This window comes from Catharus ustulatus, chromosome 4 (genome assembly GCF_009819885.2).
Source record: "Catharus ustulatus isolate bCatUst1 chromosome 4, bCatUst1.pri.v2, whole genome shotgun sequence".
Classification (NCBI taxonomy): domain Eukaryota; kingdom Metazoa; phylum Chordata; class Aves; order Passeriformes; family Turdidae; genus Catharus; species Catharus ustulatus.
The window spans coordinates 40,691,149-40,708,476 of record NC_046224.1 but is presented as its reverse complement, the minus strand read 5'-3'; the positions used below and the strand labels follow the sequence as shown (position 1 = coordinate 40,708,476).

At 41.2% G+C, this 17,328-nt stretch overlaps 1 protein-coding gene across 3 annotated transcripts in view; it reads left to right on the top strand.

The window, feature by feature from the left end:
• Positions 1 to 1,698: 1,698 nt before the first annotated feature.
• The window catches only part of CRADD (CASP2 and RIPK1 domain containing adaptor with death domain), an 80,523-nt gene continuing 64,893 nt past the window's right edge, over positions 1,699 to 17,328 (top strand). The window contains exons 1-2 of one of the 3 annotated variants that reach the window (XM_033058106.2): positions 1,699 to 1,834; positions 5,065 to 5,370. In XM_033058106.2, coding sequence (XP_032913997.1) covers positions 5,073 to 5,370 — 298 coding nt within the window. In that variant the 5' untranslated portion in view covers positions 1,699 to 1,834; positions 5,065 to 5,072. Of the gene's footprint in view, positions 1,835 to 2,066; positions 2,187 to 2,210; positions 2,294 to 5,064; positions 5,371 to 17,328 lie in introns of those variants that run through there. The other 2 variants (XM_033058107.2, XM_033058105.2) reach the window with 2 other exon arrangements.

The following is a 17,328-nucleotide window of genomic DNA, read 5'->3' as shown; positions in this document are numbered from 1 at the left end:
ACAGCAGCATACTTCTTGCCTTGGAGTTACCGATGATGACTTGTGTGGCTTCCAGTGCTGTCAAATATGTTAATGCATTGCTCTGAAGCAACCCAGAGGAGTACTTAGATTTTTTTAAGTCTGCGTTCCTAGAATACTAACGTGTGCCTGAGACAAAAAAAAATTACCTCGATTTATCAGATGGATTGTAATAAGATATTATTTATTAATTATTCACAAGCAACTAATCCCCCTGCATCAAATATATTAACTGGAACTAATTAGAGATAAAAACATTATGTCATCAAACCAAAACACTCTTTAAAACTGCCAAACAAATAGCATCTCTGCAGAAGCTATTCACACGATAAATGTATCTATTTTTAAAAAACATTTCTTAAAACCAGCATACAAACTTTGCCTCTAAGGCTGATTCACATTCTGTGTCCACATAACTTCTCAACTGTTAGCCACAGGAAAATCAAAGGAAAAGGATTTAAGCTTCCTGAGTGTGACTGCCTATCTTTATGCAAAATCCTGTAGATAAATATCATGTTAAGCATAGGCAGTATGTGAACTCTACCAATAATAGTTTTGGTTACATTTTTCCCCGGCAAGTATTTCCCGGGTACAGTATCTACGACAGGCACGTAAAGGTTTCCACAACTAGCTTCCAAATACCCTTAAATATTTCAAATACCCTTAAATCTGTACGATTAGTCTAAACAGAGTGTACAAATGGGATTCACAAGGTGACGACGTTTCTAGCAGCAGCTGCAGCAACCACCTTTCCTGCTTTTCCAGAGGGTAGGTATTAGCACGCTGTGCAGACCACAGCCAGCTTGCTGTGGCCGCCTGCAGCTTCAAAGGTAGTACGCTCCAGCACTGAAGAATTTTTTTTCTTTCACCCTTTCATCGCTATTGCGGTCCTGACGTGAAAGGAAAAGGGCTGACACCACTCAATCCCGTGTGACACCTGACACCCATGCAAAGATGGAAAAAAGTTATTCCATGATGTGTGAGCGAAAGTGACACCGCCTCATTTTTACAGCTCTGTGAATCGCAGTCTTCCCTTTTCCACCGCATTTCGGTTCCAGATATCCGTATAAAATGAAGTGAATAAGACAGTATTCAGTAACAGAGGAATGAAACAAGAATGTGCATAGAACTGCGGTAGACACAGGCCCGCTCTTACTGTACTAAATGGTTTTCATCTATTACAGTTTCTTCATTTTCAGGCTGTTCAGATGAAAGTAATGAAGCCTAAATGTGCACAGTATTCGATATAATACTGCTCTGTGTTTGATACGACGATACCAGCACCAGGATGAAGTTCAGCTTAACGCATACTCACAAACAGGAATCAGTATGCCTAGAGAGTAATGAGATCAGCTATTTCCAATGTAACTAAAACGACAATTTCGTAATTTCGAATTTAATTTTAGATACAACCCCACCTCTCACTAAACACCCCCATCACCCTAACTCCCGAGAGCGCAGCAGGTCCTCCGAACTCCTGGAAAGGCGCCTCCCTGGCGGAGACACCTCCCGTCCCCGCCCCGGCAGCGGCACCGAGCAGCGGCGGGGCCCCGCAGGCAGGGCCGGGCCCCTTCCCGGGCGGAACGCGGCTGCTGCCGGCGCGGCCGCTCGGGGCCCGGCTGCCCGCAGCTGACATGGCGGCCGCGGGCCCCTCCCGCGCTGGCGGGCCGGCAGCGGCCGCCCCTCCTCGGCCGGCCCGCAGCAGGGCGGCGGCGGCGGCTTCCGGCGGAGCCTTCTTGCCTTCAACAAAGATGGTGCTCTCCGCGCAAGCTCCGCGGGCGCCGGCGCGCCCTGGGTAGCTTCCCGCTCCCCTCGTGTAAGTATGGGGCGCGGGGTGGCGGGCGGCGGGAGCTCCCCTCACACTGCTCGCTCGCCTGGGCCCTGCCGACGGCTCCGCTCGTCCCAGGCGCCGCTGAGGGGGAAGCGGCAGAGCGGGGCCGTTCGGCGGCACCCCCGGCGCTGCGGGGCCGGGCGGGGGCCGGGCTTCCGCGGGGGCCGGGCCGGGGCGGCGGGGCCGCCTCCGCTGCCGCAGCCCTGCGCGGAGGGAGGCCGGGGCTGGTGCTGCCCGCGGGGGCTCGGCCGGGGTGCTGGCCCCGGGCTGCCACAGAGCAGCAGCTGCCAGACCTCGGCAGGGAGGACGTTAAAAGCAAAACTTGCTGTTTTGGAGGGTGTGTGTATATTTCTGTGTGTGTGTTTGTGTGTGTAAGTGTAAGTGTAAGATTTTTAACCCCTAGGCTTGGTGTGAGTAGCCAGAATTAATTCATGGGTTATGCAGGTGAGTTGCAGCTGGTGTTCCGAAAACGGGGAAATGTTTCTAGCTAAAGACCTAAGTGAATGTGCCTTTTTAACATCAGAAGGGGTTCTTATGAAAAGTTTTGTTCCTATTCATGGACAGTTACTCTGTCAGAAACAGAAAAATGCAAACCTGTTTGTGTTGGTGTGGTGATGAGTCAAGGACTGTGCTCATTCACCAGCTTGTGGGCTATATTTCTTAAAATTTGGCTTTATAATGGAACAGATCCATTTTCAGAAGTACCTGGGTAATATTTGAACCATGTAATCTTTTGGGTAAATGGACATCTCATATTTTTTATTTTCTGTAAAATTTTTTCTAAATTTAAATCAGAGCTTAATTTGAATCCCTAGATATAGACTGTGATTTAAATGAATTTGTTAATTCCGTGTTGCACTAAACTTTATCCCAACACTGTTACACATCGAAATCCTGATATATTTCAGTATCTAGCTGATTAGTTCCTATTCAGACATTTGCTTCTCGCAGTAAACACACACAAAGAAATACTTTATCTTTAAAAAAACCTTAGAAATTAATATGCCCCATCCTGGAGGTTTACCAGGCTGGTACCAGGACTTTAAACCCTCACTGCTGTGCACTCTACAGTCAGCAAGGCAAAGGCTTTGTTTGGAAGAAATTCCCCCTTCAGATTCCTGGTTCAATAGGCATTTGTCAGTGCCCAAAGGTGCAAACATTTGGTTTGTAAGAGCTTTATTTTTGAAAAGTGTTAGCTACTTTCATCATGAAGAAGAGGAACTTGTCAAGTTCTGTATAATCCTCATCCAGCACTTGAGGAGGGTCCTGAACGACTCTCAGGACCCATTCAGAATGTGAAACAAAAGTTTTGTAGTATCTGAAACAGTTTTCTGCCTGGGTTGAGATGACATGCTCAGAGGTGCTGCTGGATGCCTTTCTTGAACTCTGCAAGTGCTTTACGAGCTCAGGGTTGTTCTCCTAGAAGGAAGAAGTGGTAGGATTTACTGCTTGAATTTTGCTGTAGTCCAGAGATTGCTTCCTGTAGTGTGAAGGTCCTGTATTGGAGACCAGAATCTTCAGCTTCACCTGTCCAAAATTAGCATCCTAACGTCAAGTGGAAAAATCCAGTTCTCTTTCTCCATCTCCTTGCTTGCACTACTGTCTCAATCCATGATGGAGTTTGATGTTTGAACTCTGCTTGGCAAACTAGCATTTCTTAGGGCCATGGACTGGCATAGCAGTGTTTGATTCCCACATGATCCCTAGACAGAAAGTATCTTGAAATTCCCTAGAGTAGATGAGAAATTTACTGGGTAGCCCGGGAAAGATGGAGTCCTCAAGGAAGATGCTTTCCAGCAGTGCTTTTGACACTTGATGGAAGCGTTTTTGGAAGGTAGCTTTGTCAGAGGATGTCACAGCCAGGGTTTTCCAGTCTCTCTCTCATGGCACTGTGCTCTTGCAGTCTCTCCAAGGTGTCATTTACATGCCAATATGTTCTGTTGGTTACCCTCCTGAATTTTAACAACCAGGCCAAGCAAACAATCTTTGATGGGGCCCTGGGAGTTAGTAGGCACCTCTGATGGTAAAAAGACTTCATCAAGTTTCATGCAAAAGCTTTGAAAATTCTGTCTGTCCTTGTAGCCTCAAGCTGAATGAAATAGAGTTTCTGTAAGGTCTAGTGGTTCAAACAGCAATGTCTAGTTTAATTGTGAGAAACCCTCTTGGTAATCACACTCAACACCTGCTGCCATTTTTTGACTTCATTGTTTAGTAATGAGAAGGTGTTTTAATTGTGTTATCCTGTCATTTTCTTTTCCAAGTGCCATTAATGGACCCAGGGATATGTTTGTTGTTAAGGACTAGACTAGACACTTTGATTCAGTTTGAAAGTCTGGCATGGGCTGCTGACTTGATCTTGGATGAGCTGCTTGGTCTCTCTGGACCCTGATTATTCTTTTGTAGAGTGGCTATAAAATGCATCTTTTTCAGCTTTTGTCTAGTTTTGTGTCAGTCAAGTCAAATGGAAGCTGGCAGAGGGCATCTGATCACCTCCTGTGAACACATTAGAAGAGAGGGAGAAGAGCTACTTAGGCTAAGGAACAGTTTTGGCAGAACAAATGCCTGCAAATAGAAGGGGATAAATTTGAGATGGAAATTCAGAAGAGTTTCTTCTCATCAGTACAGTTGAGTTCCAGAGCAGCCTTCCAGGATGATGCAAGGGTGAGAATGACCTGGTACCCTAAACTTGAAATGCATTGTGTAGACCAAAGTTACCTGCTGATTCTGTCCCTGCTGCTACTGCTGCTTCTACCTGGCTACCTACCTGCATCTAGCAGTCCTGCTGCTGCTTTTGTAATTTTATCAGTGTTCAGGTGTGGCATCTCTTTAATTTTGGGAGGTTGGTGTCTCTTAAGGACTGGCAGGTGCTCTAGCTGCCTTTATTATGGACCATAGCCAGTTAATTGAAGGATTATTTGGCATGGGTTTCACTCCAGCAAAGGACTGGTCTTTGCAATGCCAAATGTTCTATTCCTGTCTAGTATTTCCCAGAAATTGCATCATTTTACCTCGTGAGACAGTGAAATCTGAGTGGAAACAAGATGATGGGGATCATTAGTAGTTTTGCCAGGTTGGTGATTCTGAGTTTGGAGTTTTCTCTAAAGATTGACAGGTGTCAGGCATCACTTTTGGATGTTAAAATATCACTTCTGGATGTTAAAGGTTGAAGTATTTTAATCTTCACACGTTTCCTTACTGCTTTTCACACATTCTAGGTTGCCAGATGGATGCCAGAGACAAGCAACTTTTACGCTCCCTGCGCCTGGAGCTCTGCACGGAGGTGCTGGTGGATGGACTCATTATTCAGTATCTTTACCAAGAAGGGATTCTCACAGACAGTCATGTTCAAGAAATAAAAGCCCAAACCACTAGCCAGAGGAAAACCATGATGCTCCTTGATATTCTGCCCACCAGAGGACCCAAAGCTTTTGATACGTTCTTGGATTCCTTACAGGAGTTCCCATGGGTTAAGGACAAGCTGATCCTGAAGCGTAAGGAAATGACAATACAAGATCCTTCAGGTAAGGCCAGGGTTGCTGTTGCTGCTATTTTGAAGTTTGTTCTCAAGCCATAATTTTAAAAGTATTGAATGTACCGGTAATTTCAAGTTATGCGTTGTGTAAACTCATGATACCAAGAAAAGGGAGCAGCCTGAATTTCCTGGAAACCACTCAAACACCAAGAAGTACTGCAAAGTTTGGGACAAGCGCAGGGCTGAGTTTCAGGAATCAAGGAGACGGCAGGAGGGGCTACCTTGGGAGAGGCTGGGATATAGGAAGATCCATAATCCATTGCCTCAAAGGGAGTGCACTATAAAAAGTAGTTTCACCATCCATATCTAATACTGCTTAATTTACATATGCTTTACAGTTTGCTCCTGAATAATTTATGTTTACAGAGTTTTTGTTTACTTTTATTATGATTTTAATGTAATTTTGATTTAGTACTTTATGCTCATTTAGATTTATTTAGTTTATTATATTTAGTGGAGTGCAAATATCTAGGATCATTACTTGCAAAATGCCGTTGCTTATTTTTAAAACAAATGTAGGAGCTAATGGATTATTTAGTATAATCTCTGGCTTTTTGACATTTAAATGTACTTCTAAAGCTAGTTTTCTAGACTTGATGTTTGTTCAGATGAGATCAGATGTGATTTCTTTACCAGTCTATGCATGCAATTGCTGAGCTGTTTTGAAGTCAGGACAACTGCTTTAAATGCACGTTTCTTATCCCAGATTCTGGCAGCATGCACTGGCTAACCTCATGTTACCGACAAGGTAGCGAAATAGTCCTCATTTGGGAACATCTTTTCCAAGCAGTCTGATTAATCTTTGTCCAAGCCCTTCCCTCCTGCTGTACCCCCATTTGAGTTTGATCATACATATTTTGATGCACATGACATGTGATTTTTCCAGTGTCAGTGTGCTTTGCGTGAGACTGAAAGCCTGTGAAGAAGGTGGCTAAGACTCACTGACCATCATGTGCACCTGCGTCTCAGTTAGCTGCATGTTCAAGAGCCTTTTGTCAAGATCTGATGGACAAATCTGAGATGTCTTACCTTAGGACATTTTTAATGGAATATTGTAACAGCTGTTTTTTGTGTTGGTCTCTGTGTACGTTGCTCTGTGTGTGCTTGGAAACGAGTAAATAGTTTTCCAAAGTTTGGGAATAAATATCCTATGCTGCCTACAAGTTCTCAGCATAATGCAAACCATGGCATTGAGTGAGTTGGAAAAGCCTTGCTTGCTTAAATACTGTCATGCTAGTGCTCTTTATTTGCCTTACAAATTTTGATAATTTGTTTGATAATTGCTGCTTAAACTGCTGAATGCAGCTTACAGTTCCAGACACACACAGCCATTAAAAAGTCAGGATCATGTAGTTTGTTACTAAAAAAATTGTTACCAATTTTTGTCCTTTTGATTGTTTTGTGGATTGCTTGTTCCTGATCACTTGTGACTAATGTGCTGGATTTCTGTGTATCAGGTTTTCTGGTTTCGAGTGGTCTGACTGTACTTGATAGTCCTATTGCCAGATTTTGTGTGTAAATTAGAAAAGGCTTCCAGGTTAGATCAAAGGTTGCCGTTATTTTTATGGTGGCAATACAGAGAGTAAGAACAGGATAGGAGGCAGAAAGCCAAGTTTGTTTTAATGTTTAGGTATGTTCTTTAGAAACCAAAGAAAGAGAGCACCATCTGTGCCCTCATAAATGCTGAGTGCGCCCTGGAATGAATTGGAAACTATGGTGGCAGCATCAATGCTGATTACATGCAAGAAAATGTGGTTTGGGATAAAAAGCTTCGCTTTGCATTCTAACAACAGACTTGGAAGCCTTTGTCTTGGCAGAGTACATGAACATATGCTTAGCCTTAAGCATGGAAAAAGCTATTGGCTCTAATAAAACTATAAGCACATTTAAAATTAAGTGTGTTCTCTAGTGCCATGCTAGATAACTTAACTTCTGCATTATTGGAAACTATTCTTATAGCTGATTATTTGTCAATGGTAATTTGTTTTAAAGAAGCCATTTGTGGTGAAAAAAGCTTGCCACATATGCAGTATCCTGCTTTTAGACCCTAAAGCTTTTAAAATGGAAGTTAGTTTTATGTCCCCAGATTTAAATTTTTTTTTTTCCTTTGGATCATAAATACTATGGAAATGGAATGCTGTCTTTTCACTTGCTTATGCTCAATTAAATTCTGTTAAGGAAAGTATCCTCAGTTTTTACAAACCCTTTTGCAGGACTAAGGAATGGTAGCAAACTGATCCTCGATGGAAGGTTTTATTTTAGTCTTTTGCTTCTCAGTGATTACGTGTAGGATTTTTAAAGTTAGTAATTAAATAGACTTAGACTATGTCTATCTGAACCTGAAAACTGGCATGTACACAGTGTTTTTTTCATGTAGGCCTTTGAATTATTTTGCGTTTTGTTCAAAGAGATTGGGCTTTCTAGTCTTCCTTCAGCTGAGAAGTATAGTTGGTTAAAAAAAAAATCACAACTGTAATTATTTAGAAACTTCCAGTTTATTTTCTTTTCCTAGTAAAAAACAAGCCCAAACCAACAAACCAAACAAACAGCAATTTCAGAAAATCAGAAATAACAATATTTTTGTTGATGTTGTATAAATATCTGGTGGACCAAGCAACTGCAAAATGGAAGCCAAAGTCTGAGATCTAGGCAAGACGTTGTCACTGCCTCATTGTGAGTCTTTGAGCAAATTGTTTCAAGGCAATGGATTTATTGATTCCCAAGTTGTGTAACTCGGTGCAATGTTCATGGAACAGCATAGAGTGGAACTGTAAATTGGCCCAGGATTCAACCCAGACTATGCTGTTTGGCTGCTTGGAAATAAATGAACTTTAAAACCTCTGATATCCTGAGTTTTATTGCTGAATGTCAGTTGACTTAAAAATAATAGTTTTGTATACTGTTATCTGATGTAGTTCCATTAAACACAGAAGAACTTAATCCTGCAGAGCATGAAGAATGGTTTTTCCATGAGAATCATAGGGTGATGTGCAGGCAGGTAGGGCTACTTGCATCTGTGTAACTGAAGCAAAGAGACCCAAGATTTCTTCCCCTTGCTTGTTTACTTTATGCAAGAACAGCCTTTTGCCTAGGGTCCCCTTTCTCCTCTCTCCTGTGGATCTGCCAGTTGGCTGCAGCTTTGAGAAAACCTTTTCAACTATGCTAGGGAAAGCATAGTTATTAAACCCCAAAATATCAAGAAGGAAGTTTGAAAGTCATGTGCTTTTGGAGGTAAGTATTTATGACTTTAATTGATTTAAAGGTGATGGGGTATCTTTCTGGCTTGTATAACAGCCTGTGATAAGTCAGTTCACCCTGTGCAGAGTGGCATTGCAAGACTTAATCCTTATAAACATCAACCACAGCATGAGTTTCTGGTTTTGAAGATCAAAAATACTGCCATAGTAAGAGTTAACAAAAGTAGTGTGTCTGTTTCATTGGGAAAAGACTGTTCTGGTTTCTCTGCCCTAGTTTGGATAACTAGGAACATAAATCTTCAATATAGTCTTATAATTCCTATGAAAAACTACAGCTGTTGGCAACAGAATTCCCTTCTTTCTAGGAACAGCAAACAGCAACAGTTACCCAATATTTTTTGCACTAAATAAAAAAAAAAAAAAGGTTTTGATGGTGTTTCTTTATCAGATTGTTTTTTCTAATCTCTCCCCGCTTGGGAATTTCTCAGCCCAAGTATTATATTTCTCTCCATAATACATGTGCTGTAAAATAATTTACTTCTGAAAGTGTTAGTACTGCATCTCTTTGTAGTATAGATTTCTTCATTCCACAGGAAATTGCAGCACACTGAGAACAAAAAAGTGAGATACGGCGTTTGCCAAAGGAATCCTGGAGCAGCTGCTGCTATCTGGCAAATGTTAGTGAATTTAGGGCATCGGAATTGCCATGGGAAAGCAGTTGTCTCAAAACTAGGCAGGGTCTATTTTCTAATGCATAATTTTCCTGTGGTACTTAGTCAACATTAGTGTCCTGCTAGACTTGGGTGTTCATTTGAACAAATTTTAGTGTGGTTGAGGTTTTTCCCTGGATGTGTGGGGAGTGTGTGTTGCCGTATAGCTTTATAAAACTTCATGTTGTGTAACAGTTTGGATGAAGCATGCAAATACAAAACAAAGAAAAAACATGTACTTATGCAGACAAAGCCAGACATCCTTCCATCCCTTCCCAGCTTTCCCAAAGTCCTTTTTCAACAGCTGGGTTGTGGATTTCTAAGAATTTGGATTCAAATGCAGAAGCATTAGTACATGGGGAATTTTAGTATCTCTTCTTACCTTTTGTTGGCTGCTTCCTGCCCTCTTCCTATCCTGCTTCCTCTCCCATCTAATGCAGTGAGGAAACAGCCTGATCTCTTGCCTTTTCCGTTTAGATGTCAGATAGGAAAAGCGGCTGAGGAATCCCTTTTCTTTCTCTAAAATGGTGGACAGAAGACGGTAGTTTTTTCTTTCTTCTCTTTCCCTCCCCTCTCTTGTATAGTCCAGTGGCAGAAGGGGGAGTCTCCTCCCATGTATGTCTGAAGGAAAGGGATGGGCTTAGCAGCCTTGGCATCGCTTGGTTGACCTGGAGATGAAGAAATGCCCTTGTGTGCCACATCCTAATGCCTGGAGGCTACAGGAAATGTTCCCTGGTTATCTGGAGCAATTCAAAGGCATCCTTATAGGAGAATTTCCCGAACTCTTTTCCACATTCCCATCTCCCCTGAAAATCGGGTGTTACATTTATGGCTTTGGCTGTGTTCCTGACCACAGCGAGATCTGTGAAATCTGGCATTAAAGGTTTGTGCACACACTCAATATTAACCATATGCATCACGACATGGACAAGTAATTGACTTCTCTGGTACTATGGAGAATTCTGTGTATGTATTTTTAGTTTAATCTGTGTATAGATTTTTTTTCCTTCTTTTTCTTTCAATTTAAGGAGTATCTGCTTGCTTTCTTTTTTTGCCATGTTCATAAGCAACTGGCTTTATGCTGTTTACATCTTGCATTTTCATCTTGAGAAACCTGAATCTTAGGCATCAGTGTTAGGAAGTAGTGGTTCCAGCTTCAAGCAGTTTCTTTCATGTAAGTTAATGGAAAAATACACCTATACTTGGTGTTGTACTCAGTAACACAAATATGTGCAGCTAATAATAATAATGTAGATTTAATGAAACATATAGACCTGGAAACAAGAAAGGAGGAGTGAGTTCTGGCAAGAGAGATGTTTAGACCAACTACTCCCCTGGTATAGGAAGTGAAGACATCTATGTGCTGATCAGACTTGATGCCTTCCAAAGTTTGCTGCTTCCCCAAGGACTGGATCACAGAGGTTGCCAAGACCTGGCCAATCATCAGACTTTGCTACTCTCTCATATGGTGTTAATAATACTTCAACAGATAAAGGGTCACTGTAGGGCTCGGTGGTTCCATATGAAGGGATTGAGCCCAAGCAGTATTCTCCACAAATCCATGGAGGTAGATGAGATGTATCTGAGAGAGCTGAGGGAGCCAGACTGTGTCTTTGAGAGGCTGTTTTCTGTCATGTTTGGTAGCCTGTGGCAAGCCAAATGCACAAAATGTAGTGAAGTAACAGGGAACAGCCACCTTGGGTATACCACAGGTAAATCAAGCTTAACCAATTTGATTCTTGCCTTCTATAATAAATCAGCTGCATCTGTGAATGAAAGCAGCAGATTTAATTTAATTGACTTCAGCAAGGCTTTCAGCACAGTGTTGTAGCATTCTTGTGGCTATGTGGGAGGGTATGGACTGAATGGGTGATCTGCAGATTGGTTGAAAGAAAGGTCAGCCACCAGTCTAAGAGGACCGTGGTTGCAACTTTGATGTCCATTGGACTGGTGGCTAATCAGGAATTGTGTTTCTCAGAGCTGACAGTGGAGCCAATTCTTTGTCAGAGATTTGGGTGATGGGAGTGATTATATATTCAGGAAGTTTTTAGGTGAGTTAACTTTGTTTGTTCACTTGTCACTTAGTGTTGCATGACCTTCTGAATGGTGCCTGAAGCTGGAAAATAGGATGACTCCAGACCTTGGATAATTTGACACAGGAGAGTGAGACTGCCTCTCAGAGGGACCCCAGTAAGCTGGATGAATGGGCCAGCAAGAACCTCATGATGTTCAGGAGAAAGAAGTGTAAAGTCCTACACCTGGGATACAAAACTCCCACAAAGTAACACAAGATGGTCACTGACTGGCCAGTTGAAAATCTGGATTTAAAAAGGTGATTGTCTTGATAGAGTTTGTTCTTGGAGGATAGAAGGCAAAGTAGACTCAGAAAACATGGAGTCAGACACTTCCTGTGGCTATGTTGCAAAAGGAAAAGAAGTGGCAGCCACAAACTGTAGTGAGGGAAAGTGTGATTGAATCAATTTAAAAAATTCACATGATGGTTAAGCACTGGCCATGAGAGTTTGCAGACCAAGTAGGATTGCCCAAAGAGGATTTGGAATCTCCATCCTCGGAGATATCTAACACTCAACAGTACAAGACCTTGAGCAACCTGGTCAGATTTTGAAATTTGCCTTACTTTGAGGTTGGACTAGATGACCTCCAAAAAAGTCCCTCCCAACCTAATTTTTTCTGTGATTCTGTGACTTTGGTGTCAAACTCTCCAAGCTCAGTATATGGAATTTTATTCCAAATACAACTGCTGCTGACACAGTGTACTTTGGATGTTTATGTGTGACTTCAAGTTCAGATTAGGAATGTGTTTTTTAAGTGAATGGGATTGTTTGAATTAGATTTCTTTCAGGTGAATCTAAACTGGAAAATGGTCTCTGGGTCCTTAGAACCCGACTAGAACTAATTAGAAATGAAACCTTCCAGCTATGTGTAGTCTGAACACCAGATCCTCAGCATAATCTGTGTCAGTGTATAACTACTATCCTATTGCTCTGTACTGCTTGCTGATACAAATGTAGCCTTCTCTGGCCAGGGAATGAGGTGGTTTTATCAATTAAAGGAATCTGCCATCTTGGAATCCTTTCTTCCCAGAATTCTGTACTCATACGTCCATGTAGATGTAGATAAGCATCATATCAGAGATGCAGCTGCATGCAAATAAATGTTGATTTTTTTTTCTCTGATTATTTAAGTATCTCTATTTCCTAGAGTTTATAGTGCTGTTTCTCATCTCAGAGGATGTCCATTCCAAATGGATTACAGAGTTCACTACCTGTAGTTTTCCATTAGACAAAATACCTTAATTCTCTGTCAATATTTCTCCTCAACTTGCATCACAATATGATACAATCATGCCCATGTTTTATATTTCCCAAAACATGCATAGACGCAATCTTCTTATGATCCTTGAGATCTTTTGTTTGTTGTTGCCAGCTTCCTGCAGTTGGTCTTCTTTGCAACCGTTGACGAAGCTTTGTACAGACAGTGATAATTGTTTTCTGGAGCAGACTGGAAACTTTCATGTAAGAACTTGATCCAGCAGCTTGATAAAGCCACTTGTAAGCATAAAAAAAGAAGATGCAGTCGTTATTTTTGCATTATGTCATCAATATAGGCATTCTGTCAATACTAATTAATGGGTCTTGTGGCCCATAGATTCATGCTAATATAGGTTCCAGAGTAACTGAGAAAACTTTCTACTTAAGATTCTCTAGGCTTATTTTTGTGCATTTTTTTCTTCATTAATATTCTCCTTCGGAGCTGACCAGCTCCTCTTTTAGCACCTTCACCATTGCCTTGTAGCATCATCTGAAAATGTTTATTTAATTTAATTTTGTATTTTTATTGCACGGGAAAATCTATTGTCTTTTATAAATTAAGTCTATGCATACTGTTTAAAAACCTACCACGCGGACAGCACATTCACCTTAATGTGTCTGGGTTGTGGAAGCTACATGACCTCCCAAAGTCAGTAAAAATGCTTAGTGTCTCTCAGTAAAAGTCTTGACTCCAGTGAAGTCAGAGGCCAGATTCCTTTTGATCAGAGCAGGAAAAAGGCCTTGCCTCTGCTGACTAAAATGTTCTCTCTGGTGAAAGAATGGGTGCTATGCTGTCTTCCCTGCACTGCCACGGCAGCATGACTTGACCTTCAAAGAAAAATAACTTCCACATCTGGAAAACTATTACTAGTTTAGACTCCACACTCCTTTTGCCTGTCAACTGAGAATATCAACAGTGGTGTGACTTAATTCTCACCAGGAAATGTCACTTGTATGGCAAAGGTCAGGAGGTTCCTCTAGGATACAGTTAATTGCAAATAGTTAGTTTATCTTGAAGCCCTCCTTGCACTGTCATATGCAACTAAGTTTTCATTCCAGATCTGTTTACAGTCATATATTTGTTTATGTGAAGGAGAACTAGAGCACCCAAGTGTCACTTATTACCTCCAAGTGATACAGTTTGTCTTGTTAGAAGATTCATTGTTTTGTTTGTAAGACTTTTAAAGCTAATTTTTATCTTCTTGGTAATTGTGTAAACAGAGAGCCAGTCTGGTTGCTTCTTTTTCCCATTCTGCCATTGTTCCAGTATAATGTCAGAGTTTCTTTTTTTCTTCCTGCTCTTGCTTTTTCTGTGAATAAACTTGTTGATGCTAATTAATGCCCCTTGTGCCCCTCAGATACACACTAACACATGCTGCAGAGTAACTGAGAAAACTTGTAACTGAGTAATTCATTCTTGCAAATGAGAAAACCTCATATATTGATACATTGGCAAGAAGTTGTACATGTGTTTTGACGATCTCTGCTGCTGCAAACTGAAGTGAAGCTTTGGTGTTCCTTCCAATTTACATTAGAGAAGGAGCCAATTTGATTTATGCTATAGGGCTTGTATGTGCAGGAAATAAGCATTAATGCACTGGATCAAGGTAAATAAATCAATATTAGTGTGCCACTTCTTCTGTCAGCCTTCTTAATCTTACTATTTCATCACTTTGCCAGAGATTTTCAAAAGTACTCATCGTTAACCCAAGCTCATTTAACCCTTCTCCTGTCAAGGGTAAGCTTCCCTTAGCTTTAAACAAGGTGATTTTAGTCCTGTGCATATGCTTTGAAAAGTCTTAGCTCTCACTTGTAGTTAACAATATGTTGAGTTTTTTAAAAAATAGCCTGTTTCAGTTTTTGATTTTTCTAATAAAAATATGTGCTAGGAATGATTAAAAGGACTTCAGCAGGCAAAGGGCTGACTAAGCCCCTTGCCAGCCCCTGGTATCTCTGGCTGGCTGTGGTGGCAGGTAGGCTCCCTCCACAGGCAAGTGGTGCTGCCTTTAAGTAGGAGCATAGAAATCCTCAGCAAAGTAACCACTGAGAAAGAAAAGCTGGAATGAAAAGGAAAGCCAGTACTTTTTAGTATTTCTTTGTGAAAAAAATATTTATTTAACTATGTTTTAGTTCAGTGTAGGCAATGGCTTTCTTTGCTCAGCTTTTGAAAGTGGCATGTTCTTTATTCATACTCCTCTTCCATTTAATTAAGAAGTCAGTTATTTCCCTATGATCCAGTTCTGCTACATCCCACATAAGATTAGTTTAATATTCATATTCTTGACCAGCAATTGCTGCAGTTTGGGTGGCAATATGCTTTGTCATCCCCTTGGTTAATGTACTCATGGTGAATCTATGAGGACATCTGCAAAATGCTTGCTTTACAAGCAGCTTCAGGTTATAGCTAGAAATTCTATCCAGCTGTTTGCAGTAGAAATGAACTTGGGATTCTCAGGGCATTCCTCTTGCAGGCACCTGGATTCTAAATGGGGAGCCTTAAATCTCTCCCCAGCAAACTACTGGTTGTGCTTTCAGCCAGGTGCCCAGGCACTGCAGCTCTTGCTGTCAGAGCACTCCGGACACTTCAAAGCTGCTCTGGGCAGGTCCCAGCTGCTGTCAGCCATGCCAGCAGTGCAGTGCCTCACCCATCACTGCTGTTGGGATGCATGACCAGGCCTTTCTCCAGTGATTTCACCCATGGCACTGAACCCTGTGGGCATTTGCAGCACACTCCTGTCAGACAGGGCTGCGCCCCTGCTAGCTGCTGGCAGCGAGGTGCAGCTCTTCACATGCAATAGTGTAATGTTGATATTGCCCCATAGTGTAACAGGTAGATACCTCCTTGTGACTTAATGTCTTAGACACTTCCCTAATAAGCTCATCTATGGTTTATATAAGCAGTGCCCCCTCAGCTGTGTTTGTAAATATTTTCTGGAGGCACAGCTCCAAGAGAGATCATATATTGAAGTTTGAGTAGAATAAAGTGCTTTCCAGTTGTTGAAAAAACTTTTTCTAAGTCCTAGGAAAAGATAGGGCTTGAGTTCCTCTCCTTGTTTCACCTGGGGTAATTGAGGCAGCTTCGTAGTTGCTGTGCTGGCCTTTGTGAATCCTCTTCTTAATGCCTCTAAGTTTCCTCAAATCGTGCATGGATTTCAGCAAAATAATTCGGACCTGTTCTGGGATACTGGGATTGGATATAAACCTGTGTCTCTGCCTTGCGTCTGAATGGAGTAGAATTGACCCTATAGCTGAGAGTCTTGTTTGCATTTATCATTGTTTATGTTTCATTCATCCTAGTTCTCATACATAGCAATGTTAAATGGATCTTTGAGCTGTTCAGCTAAGTGCAACACTCCTTTTCCTATGCAGAAGATAGATACATGCACTTCACTTGTCTGTTTAAAGTTGTTACTTACGTTAGGGATTGTTCAGCTTCTAGTATGACAAAGGGGTGAAATATAGAAGAAATGAGTGATACCTGTTTAGCACCAATGTCTATTGTTTATTAAAAGGTTGTTACCATGCTTCTGTTGAGATAAGATAAAGTTGTCCAGCTCCTGGCATGGCACTGCATTGATCTGATACCTTGCACAAGACAAAAACCTGAAAGGAGCTACTCAGTCTCCAGAAGTCAATAGTCATTTTGCATGCTGTCCATATTCCAATTAGTGGAAGCATGTGCATTGCTAAAATTTAATTGGAATAGCTAATTTAAGAGAGTTAGTATATTTTTATTGTCAAACACAACCTGCAAACATTTGTTTGTGTGACTACTTGTAGCACGCTCATTGGCCTCAGTCAGATTATTTGCTCCAAGTTTACTTTAATTATCCACAGGATTGGGCTATAATGTATATATAAACAGAGTCTGGAGGAGTGAGACCAACTGTGTTTCTACTGAAGGAAGCACAGGGAGTCCAGGGGAATATTATAGGATTGTATGTGTCTTGTTTGGGTTCTTTTATCATTTTTGTTTTGTTTTGCAATTTTCCACCTACAGTAGTGTAAATAATAAATATCAAGTCATTTAGAGAAAAAGCGTGGTGCCTTTCTGTTCAGACTAATACCATGAAGAATTGGAGTGTAAACTGCTCTTCACTTGAGTGTCGTGTTCTAGCCTGCTGCATGACAAGGTGTTTTCCTGGCTAATGCTGATCAGAGACATTCCTAGAGTGATTAAATGTCCGCTGCAGTGTTCATTTTGCCATTGGTATGTGCACCCCTTTACAAGATTCTTGGCATACCAGGCTCTGGTTTAGATAATTTCTGCCTGTTTTTTGTCTTTTTTTGTTTGTTTGGGTTTTTGGAGTTTTTTGTTTGGTTTTTGTTTTTGTTTGTTTTCATTTGTTTTTGTTTTAAATTTTGTTTTGGGTTTTTGGGGTTTTTTTTCTCCACAAAGCCAGATATTAAGGGAATTGTGATTTATTGCCTTGAATTTATGATTTAACAGCTTTTATTTCCACTGCTCAGTAGCTCATGCACTTGGTAAAATTCTTCCTGTATCAGAGTATTTTTGTTGTCTGAAAAGGCATTGTGGTTTCCTTCTCTTGTTCTGTATGCACAAATATAATTCAAAAGTTCTTTGACAAGTGCTGAAATTATTAAGGGACTTTAGGAAAAAGTAATCTTGATAACTATAATGACAGTAATCCCATTACTTTCTCTGTAAGTCTTCTGTGTTTAAATTACCTGTAAATGTTAGGAAAGG